This window comes from Phyllobates terribilis, unplaced genomic scaffold (assembly GCF_046119375.1).
Source record: "Phyllobates terribilis strain yellow unplaced genomic scaffold, ASM4611937v1 Scaffold_17__1_contigs__length_24005725, whole genome shotgun sequence".
Taxonomy (NCBI): Eukaryota; Metazoa; Chordata; class Amphibia; order Anura; family Dendrobatidae; genus Phyllobates; species Phyllobates terribilis.
In genome coordinates, this window is record NW_027362777.1 from 19200207 (window position 1) to 19219482 (window position 19276).

At 44.4% G+C, this 19276-nt stretch overlaps 1 protein-coding gene across 5 annotated transcripts in view; it reads right to left on the reverse strand.

Annotated features, from left to right (window-relative positions):
* LOC141176130 (uncharacterized) overlaps positions 1-19276 on the reverse strand; it is a 1089564-nt gene that overhangs the window by 3230 nt on the left and 1067058 nt on the right. The window contains exons 1-6 of one of the 5 annotated variants that reach the window (XM_073660126.1): positions 12044-12211; positions 2707-2846; positions 2479-2583; positions 2272-2395; positions 2100-2188; positions 1813-1903 (exon numbers count right to left, since the gene is read on the reverse strand). In XM_073660126.1, coding sequence (XP_073516227.1) covers positions 1813-1903; positions 2100-2188; positions 2272-2395; positions 2479-2583; positions 2707-2775 — 478 coding nt within the window. In that variant the 5' untranslated portion in view covers positions 2776-2846; positions 12044-12211. Of the gene's footprint in view, positions 1-1812; positions 1904-2099; positions 2189-2271; positions 2396-2478; positions 2847-9296; positions 9390-12043; positions 12212-19276 lie in introns of those variants that run through there. The other 4 variants (XM_073660124.1, XM_073660125.1, XM_073660127.1 and 1 more) reach the window with 4 other exon arrangements.

Below are 19276 nucleotides of genomic sequence, written 5' to 3' on the forward strand. Positions count from 1 at the left end.
TACTGGTGTCTTCTGATTTTGTATTTTCTCTATCCTCTTGGTTCTGACCCGGCTACCTGACTATTCTTCTTTCCATCTCACTCCACCGAATAGCAGGTAACACCATGGCCCAAGCCTAGGGGTCTCTGTGTAGGTTCAGATCCATGTAGAAGAGTTAAAGGGTGATGAGCAAAGTAATTTGTGAAATCTGTAAACAGGGTAGATAGTTATAAGCCTGTTCATGGTAGCCATCTTTTGAGCATTCCTAATAGCTAAATGGCGCTCCTTCCCTTCTCAACCTCCCATGTGCCCAGACAGTAGTGTACAACCGTATATAGGGTATTGTCAGATTCAAAAGAAGTTGGAAAATAATTTGTAAGGTCCATTTGTTTCCTATTATCCTTTGTGAAGAATTCCAAAATTATCACCACATAAAGTGACACAAGTCAAATTTGAAAAATGGGGCCTGATTAGAAACATAATACTGACTGCGGGAAGGGGTTAAAGCAGAGGATTACTGAAGTCAAAAACTGTGTCTACAGACAATAACACATCTCCTGAAATGACCAAACTGAACAGTCTTCATCAGAGAAAAATGAGTAACTAGTGGTGAAACCTCTCTGGGGTAATTAGAGTATGGGGCTCGGGGGCTCTTCTCAATCTAAACTATCGCTAAGGGCCAATATTTTCTGGCAGATGAGTGTCAAGAAGAAATATTAGACGTTCAAAGAGAACTTTTTTATAATACTGAAGAGCTGAGGTGTTTTAAATTTAGATCTCAGGCAATTGGAAGAGGTAATGGAGATCTTTTTGAAAGACGACCAGGGAGTTACAGACTCACATAAGTGAGGCCGGCCGATCCCACCAGAATGAAACTATCATAGAGAGTGAAAAAAATAAAAATATGTAAAAAAAATAAAGAATATATAAACATGTAACATCCCCAACAACCACGTATGTATGAGGGGAGAAATCCAACACTAAACTGGAGTTGCACTCATTTATGGTGGACCATTTGGCGCGAACAAGCCGGAACCCCGAAAACTAACCCGAATTTGAAATGCCGAACAAATTCGCTCAATACTATTTATGATGTGGAGTGGATCCATGAAACCAGGGCTGGAGCCATGCCAACACATCTCCTGCAGGCATGAATAAATGTATATTACAGCCATCAGCCACGCACAGCTTAGAGATATATCATGGCACAGGTGTAATGTTTTCTGTGTAGTTTATGACAATCCTGTTTGAAGTTAGTTGGTTTCAAAAGAAATTGAAAAGTCAGGATAAAGGGAAACTCTGTTCTTATTGTACAGAAATTCACACTTGGCCTCACTGGACATTTAATGTTGTCGATCATAAAAGTGAAGTTTGGCCAGAAAGACTGGACCTGGTCTTGTAGGGACCATATGAGCACATTCAGCAGCACAGAAGGGAGAGAAGGTAGATTCATCTAATAAGATATCAGGGATCTAGGAAGCCAACAGCATCATTACCCTCCGCTTTCTCTTACAGGCCCATCATATTTTTCTTCAAGTGATTTTTTAATTTGTCAGCACATTCTACGTACGCTGTCATTTGGCTTTATAGTTTACAGACCTGGGCAGGTAACGGTCAGCGTCTCCTAATCCCAGGGGGTAGGTGGATCCTTCAGGTTGTAAGTTCTATAGAAAAGGTCTTTCACAATTACACAAAGTAATTTGAATATTTTCGAACGGAGGAGAATGTTGGAGTCTAGCGGCAAAATGGTGATCACACGATTGTGATACGACTACACCACTGATAAAGCAGCCACAGACAGGGACTTCTCTGTATTCAGTGGTTACTGCTCACCTGTGTAGTCATATGTAGGAATCTCCTCTTTACACCGCTCATCACCCCTCACATATGTCTCTGTAGTATTAATATGGGTCAGATCTTCACCCTGAAACAAATATTGTAAAAGTCACTGACAGATGGAGAAGTCACATCTATGATCAGCTCTAATCCTGCCATCTCCACCATTCTCATTACACAAATATAAAACATAATAATGATGGATAAAACAGAACTGAAGACATGACATTTACAGCCGTCTACACATCATAGGGGAGATCTCATGACACCTTCTCTCTATCTACCTGAGGAACATTTGGATTTTCTTGTTTACAGTCCTGTGGAAGAAGACGACGGGGACATCTCTCTGGTGTTGTCCTCTTACTGGATAGATCTGGAGGAAACACATACAGGGACTGAATTCATTCTTTACATACAGATAATTATAGGCCGTGTGTATTTAGTCCTGTCTATTACCTGGTGATGTGAGGGGCTGGGGAACCTCCATCATGACGTCCTTGTACAGATCTTTGTGTCCTTCTAAATACTCCCACTCCTCCATGGAGAAATAGACGGCGACATCCTGACATCTTATAGGAACCTGACACATACAATGATACCGTCATCCCCCCGATCCCTTCACAGCGTTACTGTATAATGTCCCAGCATTCCCAGCAGTGTCACCTCTCCAGTCAGCAGCTCAATTATCTTGTAGGCGAGTTCTAGGATCTTCTGGTCATTGATGTCCTCATGTATTAGGGGGTGAGGTGGAGGCCCCGTGATTAATCTCTGGTTATGGAGAGTCACATTAATAAATCTCACTACAGACATTTCCAGAGTCCTCACCTCTCTAGTTCTGTCCATCTGTTATTTCCAAGAATGCTGTAATGTGACGTCATCAGAATCGCTCACCTCTCCAGTAAGCCGGAAGAGGATCTCTAGGGTGAGGTGTAATATCCCCTCCACCATCTTGTCCATCATTTTCCTGGATAAATCAGGAAAATTTTCTTATATAGACGATCTTCACTGAGAGGATCCGGTATTGTAGAGACCTGAATGAGGAAAAGATAAGCTGATGGATAAGACCATTTTTCTGCAAACGATGATGCGGAATCCAAAATGTACCACGAGTACCCTTCATCCCTTAATCTGGTGTTCAGGTCTATTGCCTGTATATTAAAATCTGTGACAGTCGAGCAGTACCTTCTCAACCATAAAAATTGTCCCTTGGATTTTCCTCTTTTTATGGGGATGGGGGTGGTGGTTATCCCACTTCAGTAGTTTATTAGTGCTTGAAGGTTTCTGGTAGATGAGTGTCCCTAGGGTCCCGTTACAATCCTTCTTGATCAGTACATGCAGGAAAGGCAACTGGTAATAATTGGTGTTGGTCTGCTCCTTTAAATAAAATGTACTTTTCAGGTTATATCCTCAGTACCCTCATTTTTCATCCCTTCTTTTGAGGCCCACACAGTCAGACTCTACTGGCCCTTCTCCCTGCGAGTGGCAGCTGTGTATCGCCCTCCGGGCCACTCCCTTCAGTTTGTGGATCACTTTGCCACTTGGCTTCCAAAATTTCTATCCTATGACATCCCCACCCTCATCATGGGAGATTTTAACATCCCAATAGGCGATTCCCTCTTCCCATCTGCCGCTCATCTTTTATCGCTAACTTCCTCCTTCGGCCTTTCACAGCTTACTAATTCTCCTACACATGAAGATGGAAATACTCTTTGACCTGATCTTCACCCGGCTCTGTTCAATACATGACTTTACTAACTCTCCTCTTCCACTCTCTGATCACAACCTTCTTTCATTCTCTGTCAAGAACTGTCACCCTGCTCAAGACACCCCCACTTTCCACACTTATAGAAATATACATGGCATTAACACCCAGAAATTTATGAAAACGTTGCAATCATCATTGGCCCCAATCTCCACCCTCTCATGCCCTGACTCTGCACTGAAGAATTATAACGAAACATTGCAATGTGCCCTGGATGAAGGCGCACCTTCTACACAGAGAACAACTCGGCACAGACGGCGACAACCTTGGAACACGCTGCAAACACATTTTCTCCAGCGGGGCTCCAGGTGTGCCGAACGGCTGTGGACAAAATCTAATCTGGCTGAAGATTTCCTCCATTATAAATTTATGCTTAAAACCTATAACTCCGCCCTTCACCTCTCCAAACAAACCTACTTTGAGGCTATGTGCCCACGATGCAGAAATGAAGCAGAAAATTTCTGCAGCATTTATGCATCTCCCTGGCGGAAAAAACGCATGCAGATTGTGCATGCGTTTTTCCTGCGGAATACATGCGGATTCACATGCGTTAACGCATGTGTTTCCGCATGCGGACTGACAAGCACTTTCCAGGCGATAGCATCACTTGGAAAGTGCTTGACAACTAGGTCACACTGTATAAATCCATGCAAACGGCATGGATTTATACAGTGTGACCGTAAAAATAAAAAAATAAAGCTATACTTACCTCCGATGCCGCCGTGTGTGCTGTCGCGCTCCTTCCTGGTTCCTTCCTGGCTTGCCAGCATCTCGCGAGACAGCCTGCGGTCACATGACTGCGACGTCATCTCAGGTCCTGGAAGGAGAAGCGCTGCAGGGGCCGCCGGACAGGTGAATATAAACTTTATTTTTTATTTTATTCTTTTTTTTACAGGTACAATGGTACCCAGGTCTGGATGAGAGTCTTCTCTCCTCCAGAACTGGGTACCATCCGCACATTGAAACGCATATTATCCGCTTGTACAAATGTACAGACACGGATTCTATGCGTCTCAATGCAAGTCAATGGCATGGCTTCCGCAAAATTAATGAACATGCTGTGGATTTATGAGCGCTGCAGAAACGTTGCGGAAAAATCCGCAGCATGTGCATTGACATTGCGGAATGCCATTGGGGACCATGGGGTGCGGATTACCATGCGTTTTTGATGCGTTTCCGCTGCGGAAACGCATGAAAAAAGCATTGTGTGCACACAGCCTAACAACCTCATCATCTCATGGCCCAATAATCCTAAACACCTGTTTGACACTTTTCATTCTCTCCTTAATCAAACAGCACAGGCCCCAACCAAAAACCTCAGCACTGACGATCTGGACAATTATTTCAAAGAAAAAATTGACCATATCCGACAGGAAATTTTCTCTCAATCCCCAAATGTAATGCATGCTCCTCCCTCCCACATTGTATCTTGATCATTTTCTGACTTCGAACCAGTCACGGAAGATGAAGTGACAAGGCTCCTTACTTCCTCTCGCTCTACCACCTGCACCAGTGACCCTGTTCCTTCACATCTCCTTCAGTCCCTTTCTCCAGCTGTCACCACTCACCTAACTAAAATATTCAACCTCTACCTCTCATCTTGTATTTTTCCCTCCTTTTTTAAACACTCCAGCATACATCCATTACTTAAAAAAACATCCCTCGACCAGAACTGTGCTGCTAACTACAGACCTGTTTCCAATCTTCCCTTTATATCTAAACTCCTGGAACGACTGGTCCACTCTTGTATAATACGCTATCTCTCAGATAACTCCCTTCTTGACCCTTTACAATCTGGTTTCCGCTCTTTACATTCTACTGAAACTGAACTCACTAAAGTTTCTAATGATCTACTAACAGCCAAATCTAATGGTCACTACTCCCTGCTGATTCTCCTGGATCTCTGCAGCATTCGACACTGTGGATCTACCTCTCTGACCGCTCCTTCACTGTGTCTTTTGCTGGCTCCTCTTCTTCTCCCCTCCCCCTTATTGGCGGGGTTCCTCAAGGATCAGTCCTAGAAGCCCTTCTTTTCTACTTATATATCGCTCCTATTGGACAAACAATCAGCAGATTCGGTTTTTAGTACCATCTCTATGCTGATGACACCCAATTATACACCTCTTCTCCGGACATCACCCCTGCATTATTACAAAATACCAGTGATTGTCTTTCCGCTGTCTCTAACACTATGTCCTCCCTCTATCTAAAATTTAATCTGTCAAAAACTAAACTACTCCTATTTCCTCCCTCCACTAACCTATCTATGCCTGATATTGCCATTTCTGTTTGTGACTCCATCATTACTCGCCAGCAACATGCCGGCTGTCTTGGGGTCAAGCTTGATTCAGATCTTTCCTTCACTCCTCACATCAAATCACTCGCTCGCTCGTGTCATCTACACCTTAAAAACATCTCTAGAATCAGAAATTTTCTTACCTTTGACTCTGTAAAAACTCTTATGTAGCTCTTATTCATTCTCGTCTGGACTATTGCAACTCTTTACTTATCGATCTCCCCCTTTATAAACTTTCCCCTCTCCAATCCGTCCTGAACGCAGGAGTCAGGGTCATATTCCTCACCAACCGATACAACGATGTCTCTTCCCTGTGCCAGTCATTGCACTGATTGCCCATCCAATACAGAGTTCAATATAAACTTATCGCTCTTACCCACAAAACTCTTGATGATTCAGCACCGCCCTACATCACCTCCCTCGTCTCAGTCTACCACCCTACCAGTGCCCTCCGTTCTGCTAATGACTTAAAACTAAAATCCTCCATAATCCGATTCTCCCACTCCCGTCTCCAAGATTTCTCGCATGCTGCTCCAATTCTTTGGAATGCACTACCCAGGACAATTTGATTAATTCCCAATACCCACAGTTTAAAGCGTGCCCTAAAAAAACATTTCTTTATACTGGCCTATCACCTCAACACACTTATCTAACTGTCCCAGTTTGGCCCATATTAAAATTTTCTTCAAAATCATGCTCATACCATCCATGCACTGAATAGCCTCTGTCTGTACTGTACACATACTGGCTGGCGACCAGTTCATGTGGTGTTATATACTTACTCTATTTAGTATATTAAGGCTGTATTATACAATATACGTACATTTTACCTTTTGTGTCTCCCCTATTTCCTTATAGACTGTAAGCTTGCGAGCAGGGCCCTCACTCCTTTTAATATCTGAGTTATGCTTATTCTGTAAAGTCTGTATTGTCAATATAAGTCACCCTTAAAATTGTAAAGTGCTGTGGAATATGTTGTCGCTATAAAAATTATTATTATAATAAATTCAGATGTAAATCTAAGGCCCACTCTATTGATGTTGAGTTCCCCGACAAATTAAAAAGATTGTTCACTCGTCCCTGACCAGGTGATAAAAATGCAGTCAATATATTTGTACCATACCCCAATATATGGATGCCATCCCTGAATATTGAGGATTCCTCCCACCAGTCCAGGGATAAGTTAGCATATAAGGGGGCACAGAGGCTACCCATCGCAGTACCCCTGAGCTGGTGGAAATACTTCCTATCAAAAAGAAAGAAGTTATGAGTAAGAGTGAATTTTAGAAGATCCTCCATGAAGTCATTATGTCTGCTACACTCTATTGATCTCAATTCAAGAAACGTCTTACTCCTCTGATACCATCCTCATGCGGTATATTACTGTACAAAGCCTCGATATCTAGTAAGGCCTGCTCCCCTACATGCCTGTATACATGCTCGAGGGTATATATGGAGGGGAGCAGGGAAAGGAAAAAACATTCTCCAGAGGGATTATTCCAACTGCAGGACCTCAGGCGGTACTGGGGGAACATTATACTGTGGGGGGGGGGGGTCATACACACTGCATAAGGGGCATAATGGGGGCATTAAACTGTGTGGGGGCATCATACACACTGCATAAGGGGCATAATGGGGGCATTACACTGTGTGGGGGCATCATGCATCCTGCATAAAGGGCATAATGGGGGCATTACACTGCGTGGGGGCATCATACATCCTGCATAAGGTGGATAATGGGGACATTACACTGTGTGGGGGGGCATCATACATCCTGCATAAGGGGCATAATGGGGGCATTACACTGTGTGGGGGCATCATACATACTGCATAAGGGGCATAATGGGGGCATTACACTGTGTGGGGGGCATCATACATACTGCATAAGGGGCATAATGGGGGCATTACACTGTGTGGGGGGGGCATCATCACACTGCATAATGGGGGCGAAACCCTGTGTGGGGGGGCATCATACATCCTGCATAAGGGGCATAATGGGGGCATTACACTGTGTGGGGGCATAATACATACTGCATAAGAGGCATAATGGGGGCATTACACTGTGTGGGGGCATCATACATCATGCATAAGGGGCATTACACTGTGTGGGGGGCATCATACATACTGTATAAGGGGCATAATGGGGGCATTACACTGTGTGGGGGGCATCATACATCCTGCATAGGAGGCATAATGGAGGCATTACACTGTGTGGGGCATCATACATACTGCATAAGGGGTGTAATGGGGGCATTACACTGTGTGTGGGGCATCATACATCCTGCATAAGAGGCATCATGGGGGCATTACACTGTGTGGGGGCATCATACATACTGCATAAGGGGCATAATGGGGGCATTACACTGTGTGGGGGCATCATACATCATGCATAAGTGGCATAATGGGGGCATTACACTGTGTGGGGGGCATCATACATACTGCATAAGGGGCATAATGGGGGCATTACACTGTGTGGGGGCATCATACATACTGCATAAGGGGCATAATGGGGGCATTACACTGTGGGGGCATCATACATCCTGCATAAGAGGGATCATGGGGGCATTACACTGTGTGGGGTCATCATACATCATGCATAAGGGGCATTACACTGTGTGGGGGGCATCATACATACTGTATAAGGGGCATAATGGGGGCATTACACTGTGTGGGGGGCATCATACATCCTGCATAAGAGGCATCATGGGGGCATTACACTGTGTGGGGGCATCATACATCCTGCATAAGGGGCATAATGGGGGCATTACACTGTGTGGGGGGCATCATACATACTGTATAAGGGGCATAATGGGGGCATTACACTGTGTGGGGGGCATCATACATACTGCATAAGGGGCATAATGGGGGCATTACACTGTGTGGGGGGCATCATACATCCTGCATAAGGGGTATAATGGGGGCATTACACTGTGGGGGCATAATACATCCTGCATAAGGGGCATAATGGGGGCATTACACTGTGGGGGCATCATACATCCTGCATAAGGGGCATAATGGGGGCATTACACTGTGGGGGCATAATACATCCTGCATAAGGGGTATAATGGGGGCATTACACTGTGGGGGCATAATACATCCTGCATAAGGGGCATTACACTGTGGGGGCATCATACATCCTGCATAAGGGGCATAATGGGGGCATTACACTGTGGGGGCATCATACATCCTGCATAAGGGGTATAATGGGGGCATTACACTGTGTGGGTCAGTAAAGGGGTCCTGTACTATGAGAACAATACGTTTCCTCCCTTCCTGTCTCCATAGTTGGGTCGTATGTATCTATTACAGGAAACAGAACAAAAACCTTATGATTCTTATAAAGGGGCAACACAAGACCCCAAAAGAGTCTCCGTGCTGAAGGGGTTAATGCCCCCTGCGCCCAGTAATGGGGTCTCCACATACCTCCACCTGCAGAGCCGCCACCACATATATGGCTGCTCTGTGCGCACAGGAGCTGTGATGAGGTCACAGGAGGGGAGGAGTCAGGGGTCACATGATCAGGGGCCTCAGTGGATGCAGGACTCTGCTGTGCTGGTTGTCATGGTGCTGGATGAGCTGAAGTTTATGTGTGGGGTCAGGAGGGGTTTACAGTGTGGATGTAGCAGAGCCGCGTGTGTACGAGGTGTACGGAGCGGAGCCGCGAGTGTACGAGGTGTACGGAGCAGAGCCGCGTGTGTACGAGGTGTACGGAGCAGAGCCGTGTGTACGAGGTGTATGGAGCAGAGCCGCGTGTGTACGAGGTGTACGGAGCGGAGCCGCGTGTGTACGAGGTGTACGGGGCGGAGCCGCGTGTGTACGAGGTGTACGGAGCAGAGCCGTGTGTGTACGAGGTGTACGGAGCGGAGCCGCGTGTGTACGAGGTGTACGGTGCGGAGCCGCGTGTGTACGAGGTGTACGGAGCAGAGCCGTGTGTACGAGGTGTACGGAGCAGAGCCGCGCGTGTACGAGGTGTACGGAGCGGAGCCGCGCGTGTACGAGGTGTATGGAGCGGAGCCGCGCGTGTACGAGGTGTACGGAACGGAGCCGCGTGTGTACGAAGCAGAGCCGCGCGTGTACGAGGTGTACGAAGCGGAGCCGCGCGTGTACGAGGCGTACGGAGCGGAGCCGCGCGTGTGCGAGGCGTACGGAGCGGAGCCGCGCGTGTACGAGGCTTACGGAGCGGAGCCGCGCGTGTACGAGGCTTACGGAGCGGAGCCGCGCGTGTACGAGGCGTACGGAGCGGAGCCGCGCGTGTACGAGGCGTACGGAGCGGAGCCGCGCGTGTGCGAGGCGTACGGAGCGGAGCCGCGCGTGTGCGAGGTGTACGGAGCGGAGCCGCGCGTGTGCGAAGTGTACGGAGCGGAGCCGCGCGTGTGCGAAGTGTACGGAGCGGAGCCTTGTGTGTGAGAGGTGTACGGAGCGGAGCCGCCGCGCGTGTACTTATCTCTATAAATGTACATACAGTACAGAATATATACATACTGACCCTATATACATACAGTACAGAATATATACATACTGACCCTATACACATACAGTACAGAATATATACATACTAACCCTATACACATACAGTACAGAATATATACATACTGACCCTATACACATACAGTACAGAATATATACATACTAACCCTATACACATACAGTACAGAATATATACATACTGACCCTATACACATACAGTATAGTATACATACTGACCCTATATACATACAGTACAGAATATATACATACTGACCCTATATATATACAGTACAGAATATATACATACTGACCCTATACACATACAGTACAGAATATATACATACTGACCCTATACACATACAGTACATAATATATACATACTGACCCTATATACATACAGTACAGAATATATACATACTGACCCTATATACATACAGTACAGAATATATACATACTGATCCTATACAGTACAGAATATATACATACTGACCCTATATACATACAGTACAGAATGTATACATACTGACCCTATACACATACAGTACAGAATATATACATACTGACCCTATACAGTACAGAATATATACATACTGACCCTATATACATACAGTACAGAATATATGCATACTGACCCTATATACATACAGTACAGAATATATACATACTGACCCTATACACATACAGTACAGAATATATACATACTAACCCTATACACATACAGTACAGAATATATACATACTGACCCTATACACATACAGTACAGAATATATACATACTGACCCTATACACATACAGTACAGAATATATACATACTAACCCTATACACATACAGTACAGAATATATACATACTGACCCCATACACATACAGTATAGTATACATACTGACCCTATATACATACAGTACAGAATATATACATATTGACCCTATATACAGTACAGAATATATACATACTGACCCTATACACATACAGTACAGAATATATACATACTGACCCTATACACATACAGTACAGAATATATACATACTGACCCTATATATATATATATATATATATATATACAGTACAGAATATATACACACTGACCCTATATACATACAGTACAGAATATATACATACTGATCCTATACAGTACAGAATATATACATACTGACCCTATATACATACAGTACAGAATGTATACATACTGATACTGACCCTATACACATACAGTACAGAATATATACATACTGACACTATACACATACAGTACAGAATATATACATACTGATCCTATACAGTACAGAATATATACATACTGACCCTATATACATACAGTACAGAATGTATACATACTGACCCTATACACATACAGTACAGAATATATACATACTGACGCTATACACATACAGTACAGAATATATACATACTGATCCTATACACATACAGTACAGAATATATACATACTGACCCTATACACATACAGTACAGACTATATACAGTACATACTGATCCTATATACATACAGTACAGAATATATACATACTGACCCTATATACATACAGTACAGAATATATACATACTGACCCTATACACATACAGTACAGAATATATACATACTGACCCTATATACATACAGTACAAAATATATACATACTGACCCTATATACATACAGTACAGAATATATACATACTGACCCTATATACATTCTTTACCCTATTACCTTTTGTACATTGCTGATAAATCCGGACATAATGACGACACATGGACTGAAGAACAATAGGGATGAGAATCGTCCGTGGTTTCTAGATGGAGTCGGCTCGTCTCTGCTGTGAAGGGTTTGTCCGGTCAGTCGGTGCCGCTGCCAGGATTTCCCAGTGTTGATTAGCGCTGGGCTACAATGAAATGACAAGTTCATAAGTCTGGGACATAAAATATCACAAAGAAAAGCTCTAGGATTACAATGAAATTCTAATTTTATTAAATTACAATACAGGGAAAAATAAATATCTACTATATAATCGGCTTATCCCGTCTGTCTGTCCGTCCAGGAAATCCCGCGTCGCTGATTGGTCCGGCAGCGGCCAATCAGTGATGCGGGATTTCAGAACAAGATGGCGGCAGTTAGCGGCTCATCTGCCGCACGAAGGTCAGCGGCGATGCAGCCGGGAGATGACCGGCACTAGCGGGTCATCTCCCGGCTGCTCGCAGCAGAAGTACCCCGACTGGCGGCCTAGGCAGCGCCGCTCCCCGGTCCTCCCTTCACACTTGCCGTCAGAAGATCAGAGACCCTAGCCGCTGAGCTCCCGACGGTAGCCGCATGGAGGTCAGTGGCGATGCAGCCGGGAGATGACCGGCGCTAGCAGCGGAAGTACCCGCACAGGCAGCGCCTCTCCCCGGTCCACACTAACACGGTTCACTGATTGGTCGCGACCAATCAGCAATATTGCCGCCAAATTTAAACAGTGCTCTACTGATTGGCACGAAATTTAAAACACCGCTTCTCTGAATGGTCGCGGCCGCGACAAATCAGCGACTGGCGCAGCCCGGCCGCGAATTGGCGCCGGATTTGAAACACGCAGGCCACTGTCGGGAGATCAGCGGCGACGCAGCCGGGAGATGACCGGTGCTAGCCGGTCATCTCCCGGCTGCTCGCAACAGAAGTACACCGACCGGCGGCCTTGCTCCCCGGTCCTCCCTTCACACTTGCCGTCGGGAAATCAGCGGTCCTAGCCGCTGATCTCCCGACGGTAGCCGCATGGAGGTCAGCGGCGATGCAGCCGGGTGCTAGCCAGTCATCTCCCGGCTGCTCGCAGCGGAAGTACCCGAACAGGCAGCGCCGCTACCCGGTCCTCACTAACACGGTTCGCTGATTGGTCGCGACTATTTGCAGCTGCAGCCAAGGGGTCTCCTGTTTCGCTTTCCACGGTGAGTGATGGACTGTGGGCGGGGTTATCCCCCATCCCGTCACACCCGGCATCCACCGCACGCGCATTCATTGACAGAGCGCGCGGTGGATGCTGGGTGTGACACGATGGGGGATAACCCCGCCCACAGCCCGTCATTCACTGTGGTACGTGGAACAGGAGACCCCTGGCTGCAGCCGCAAATAGTCGTGATGTAAGCGAAAGCAAGAGCTGGCTGCAGCCGTGGGAATTACGTCCTGGCTGTGCGTGGTCAGCGATGTTGTCACAAGCAGTATTGACAACATGACGTAATTACAAAATTCATTAGGGGCCCCGGGGGGATACATTGGGGGGTTAATTTAAAGTAGTGCACAACCCATTTAAATACTGCTTCGCTGATTAGTCGCGCCCGGTAGGCCGCATACATATTCTAGAATACCCGATGAGTTAGAATCGGGCCACCATCTAGTATAAAATATATATTATATACTGTATATACAGTACAGACCAAAAGTTTAGACACACCTTCTCATTTAAAGATTTTTCTGTATTTTCATGACTTTGAAAATTGTACATTCACACTGAAGGCATCAAAACTATGAATTAACACATGTGGAATTATATACTTAACAAAAAAGTGTGAAACAATTGAAAATATGTCTTATATTCTAGGTTCTTCAAAGTAGACACCTTTTGCTTTGATGACTGCTTTGCACACTCTTGATGTGCTTCAAGAGGTAGTCACTGGAAATGGTCTTCCAACAATCTTGAAGGAGTTCCCAGAGATGCTTAGCACTTGTTGGCCCTTTTGCCTTCACTCTGCGGTCCAGCTCAACCCAAACCATCTCGATTGGGTTCAGGTCTGGTGACTGTGGAGGCCAGGTCATTTGGCGTAGCACCTCATCACTCTCCTTCTTGGTCAAATTGCTCTTACACAGCCTGGAGGTGTGTTTGGGGTCATTGTCCTGATGAAAAATAAATGATGGTCCAACTAAACGCAAACCGGATGGAATAGCATGCCGCTGCAAGATGCTGTGGTAGCCATGCTGGTTCATTATGCCTTCAATTTTGAATAAATCCCCAACAGTGTCACCAGCAAAGCACCCCCACACCATCACACCTCTTCCTCCACGCTTCACGGTGGGAACCAGGCATGTAGAGTCCATCCGCTCACCTTTTCTGCGTCGCACAAAGACACGGTGGTTGGAACCAAAGATCTCAAATTTGGACTCATCAGACCAAAGCACAGATTTCCACTGGTCTAATGTCCATTCCTTGTGTACTTTAGCCCAAACAAGTCTCTTCTGCTTGTTGCCTGTCCTTAGCAGTGGTTTCCTAGCAGCTATTTTACCATGAAGGCCTGCTGCATAAAGTCTCCTTTTAAGAGTTGTTGTAGAGATGTGTCTGCTGCTAGAACTCTGTGTGGCATTGACCTGGTCTCTAATCTGAGCTGCTGTTAACCTGCGATTTCTGAGGCTGGTGACTCGGATAAACTTATCCTCAGAAGCAGAGGTGACTCTTGGTCTTCCTTTCCTGGGGCGGTCCTCATGTGAGCCAGTTTCTTTGTAGCGCTTGATGGTTTTTGCAACTGCACTTGGGTACACATTCAAGGTTTGCCCAATTTTTCGGACTGACTGACCTTCATTTCTTAAAGTAATGATGGCCACTCGTTTTTCTTTACTTAGCTGCTTTTTTCTTGCCATAATACAAATTCTAACAGTCTATTCAGTAGGACTATCAGCTGTGTATCCACCTGATGTCTGCACAACACAACTGATGGTCCCAACTCCATTTATAAGGCAAGAAATCCCACTTATTAAACCTGACAGGGCACACCTGTGAAGTGAAGACCATTTCTGGTGACTACTTCTTGAATCTCATCAAGAGAATGCCAAGAGTGTGCAAAGCAGTCATCAAAGCAAAAGGTGGCTACTTTGAAGAACCTAGAATATAAGACATATTTTCAATTGTTTCACACTTTTTTGTTAAGTATATAATTCCACATGTGTTAACTCATAGTTTTGATGCCTTCAGTGTGAGTGTACAATTTTCATAGTCATGAAAATACAGAAAAATCTTTAAATGAGAAGGTGTGTCCAAACTTTTGGTCTGTACTGTATATATATATATATATATATATATATATATATATATATATATATATATATACAGTGCCTACAAGTAGTATTCAACCCCCTGCAGATTTAGCTGGTTTGATAAGATGCAAATAAGTTAGAGCCTTCAAACTGCAAACGAGAGTAGATTTTATGAACAGAAGCATAAATCTTACAAACCAAAACGTTATGTTGCTCAGTTGAATTTTATTAAATTTTAAACATAAAAGTGTGGGTCAATTATTATAAAACCCCTATGTTTAATATTTTGTGGAATAACCATTCATTGTTTGCAATTACAGCTAATAATCGTCTTTTATAAGACCTGATCAGGCCGGCACAGGTCTGTGGAGTTATCTTGGCCCACTCCTCCATGCAGATCTTCTCCAAGTTATCTAGGTTCTTTGGGTGTCTCATGTGGACTTTATTCTTGAGCTCCTTCCACAAGTTTTCAATTGGGTTAAGGTCAGGAGACTGACTAGGCCACTCTAACACCTTGACTTTTTCCCTATTGAACCAGGCCTTGGTTTTCTTGGCTGTGTGCTTTGGGTCGTTGTCTTGTTGGAAGATGAAATTACGACCCATCTTAAGATCCTTGATGGAGGAGCGGAGGTTCTTGGCCAAAATCTCCAGGTAGGCCGTGCTATCCATCTTCCCATGGATGCGGACCAGATGGCCAGGCCCCTTGGCTGAGAAACAGCCCCACAGCATGATGCTGCCACCACCATGCTTGACTGTAGGGATGGTATTCTTGAGGTCGTATGCAGTGCCATCCAGTCTCCAAACGTCACGTGTGTGGTTGGCACCAAAGATCTCGATCTTGGTCTCATCAGACCATAGAACCTTGAACCAGTCTGTCTCAGAGTCCTCCAAGTGATCATGAGCAAACTGTAGACGAGCCTTGACATGACGCTTTGAAAGTAAAGGTACCATACAGGCTCGTCTGGAACGGAGACCATTGCGGTGGAGTACGTTACTTATGGTGTTGACTGAAACCAATGTCCCCACTGCCATGAGATCTTCCCGGAGCTCCTTCCTTGTTGTCCTTGGGTTAGCCTTGACTCTTCGGACAAGCCTGGCCTCGGCACGGGAGGACACTTTCAAAGGCTGTCCTGGCCGTGGAAGGCTAACAGTAGTTCCATAAGCCTTCCACTTACGGATGATGCTCCCAACAGTGGAGACAGGTAGGCCCAACTCCTTGGAAAGGGTTTTGTACCCCTTGCCAGCCTTGTGACCCTCCACGATCTTGTCTCTGATGGCCTTGGAATGCTCCTTTGTCTTTCCCATGTTGACCATGTCTGAGTGCTGTTCACAAGTTTGGGGAGGGTCTTAAATAGTCAGAAAAGGCTGGCAAAAGAGATCTTTAATCCACACATGTGAAGCTCATTATTCTTGGTGCCTGAACTACTTCTTAATACTTTAATTCTTGTGGTTTGAGGGGTTGAATAATAAATGACACTCTGAATTAACTTTTTACGTTTTAAAAAAAAAATAAAAAAAAAATTTGCTGCAGTGCATTTCCCACTTCCAGGCTGATCTACAGTACAAATGTCACAATGCCAAGTTAATTCCGCATGTGTCAACCAGCTAAATCTGCAGGGGGTTGAATACTACTTGTAGGCACTGTATATATATTTATATACATACATACACACACACACTAGATGGTGGCCCGATATATATATATATATTTTTTTGTACTGTGTTAGCCAGCTTTCAACCTGTTACTATCTTTTCAGTTAGTCATTAAAAGGTATAAACCACTGAGGACTCTCAAATTTAAATATTTTTAAAAGATTACAAAAAATCATGTAAAAACAAGGAAACCTCAGGAAAGTGCAGAGCATTAGATTGTGACTATCAGATTAGTAATATACCGAAGTATATGTGTAATAGGAAAGAATTAATAACTGATTAAGTGCTAGTGTAATACAGTGCTGGCCAAAAGTATTGGCACCCCTGCAATTCTGTCAGATAATACTCAGTTTCTTCCTGAAAATGATTGCAATCACAAATTCTTTGGTATAATTCTCTTCATTTAATTTGCTTGCAAGGAAAAAACACAAAAGAGAATGAAGCAAAAATCAAATCATTGATCATGTCACACAAAACTCCAAAAAAGGGCCGGACAAAAGTATTGACACCCTCAGCCTAATACTTGGTTGCACAACCTTTAGCCAAAATAACTGCGAACAACCGCTTCCGGTAACCATCAATGAGTTTCTTACAATGCTCTGCTGGAATTGTAGACCATTCTTCTTTGGCAAACTGCTCCAGGTCCCTGATATTTGAAAAGGGTGCCTTCTCCAAACTGCCATTTTGAGATCTCTCCACAGGTGTTCTATGGGGTTTAGGTCTGGACTCACTGCTGGCCACCTTAGAAGTCTCCAGTGCTTTCTCTAAAACCATTTTATAGTGCTTTTGGAAGTGTGTTTTGGGTCATTGTCCTGCTGGAAGACCCATGACCTCTGAGGGAGACCCAGCTTTCTCACACTGGGCCCTACCTTATGCTGCAAAATTTGTTGGTAGTCTTCAGACTTCATAATGCCATGCACACGGTCAAGCAGTCCAGTGCCAGAGGCAGCAAAGCAACCCCAAAACATCAGGGAACCTCCGCCATGTTTGACTGTAGGGACCGTGTTCTTTTCTTTGAATGCCTCTTTTTTTTCCCTGTACACTCTATGTTGATGCTTTTTCCCAAAAAGCTCTACTTTTGTCTCATCTGACCAGAGAACATTCTTCCAAAATGTTTTAGGCTTTCTCAGGTAAGTTTTGGCAAACTCCAGCCTGGCTTTTTTATGTCTTGGGGTAAGAAGTGGGGTCTTCCTGGGTATCCTACCATACAGTCCCTTTTCATTCAGACGTCGACGGATAGTACGGGTTGACACTGTTGTACCCTCGGACTGCAGGGCAGCTTGAACTTGTTTGGATGTTAGTCGAGGTTCTTTATCCACCATCCGCACAATCTTGCGTTGAAATCTCTCATAAATTTTTCTTTTCCGTCCACATCTTGGGAGGTCAGCCACAGTGCCATGGGCTTTAAACTTCTTGATGACACTGCGCACGGAAGACACAGGAACATTCAGGTCTTTGGAGATGGACTTGTAGCCTTGAGATTGCTCATGCTTCCTCACAATTTGGTTTCTCAAGTCCTGAGACAGTTCTTTGGTCTTCTTTCTTTTCTCCATGCTCAATGTGGTACACACAAGGACACAGGACAGAGGTTGAGTCAACTTTAACCCATGTTAACTGGCTGCAAGTTTGATTTAGTTATTGCCAACACCTGTTAGGTGCCACAGGTAAGTTACAGGTGCTGTTAATTACACGAATTAGAGAAGCATCACATGATTTTTCAAAGGGTGCCAATACTTTTGTCCACACCCTTTTTTAGGTTTGGTGTGGAATTATATTCAATTTGGCTTTAGGACAATTCTTTTTGTGTTTTTTTCATTGAAGACAAATTAAATGAAGAGAATACCACCAAAGAATTTGTGATTGCAATCATTTTCAGGAAGAAACAGAGTATTATCTGACAGAATTGCAGGGGTGCCAATACTTTTGGCCAGCACTGTATATTCTCCCTGGATGTTAATAATTACCCGCAGTTTATAAATCATATAAAGTCTTTTCTCTATTGATCCACTATTCCCGTTTCATCACTTCTACATGTCTGTATATTTTTGCACTTTCCTTACAATTTCTCAGCATCACCTCTCCATATTTGCTGCTTAACACGTGACATTTCCATCATACATCCTTAGTCACAATTTCTTTTCACACATTTGGGCAAATTATTTTTCCTACACTAATTTCACTTATCCAAACAATAAGTATAATAATATTCTTCTCCCATGGGCTCTTTTTGTTGTACAGTTTTCCTAGTGATAGGTATAGGCTATAACAATGTATAAAATTTATAGTAATCTGAACACATAT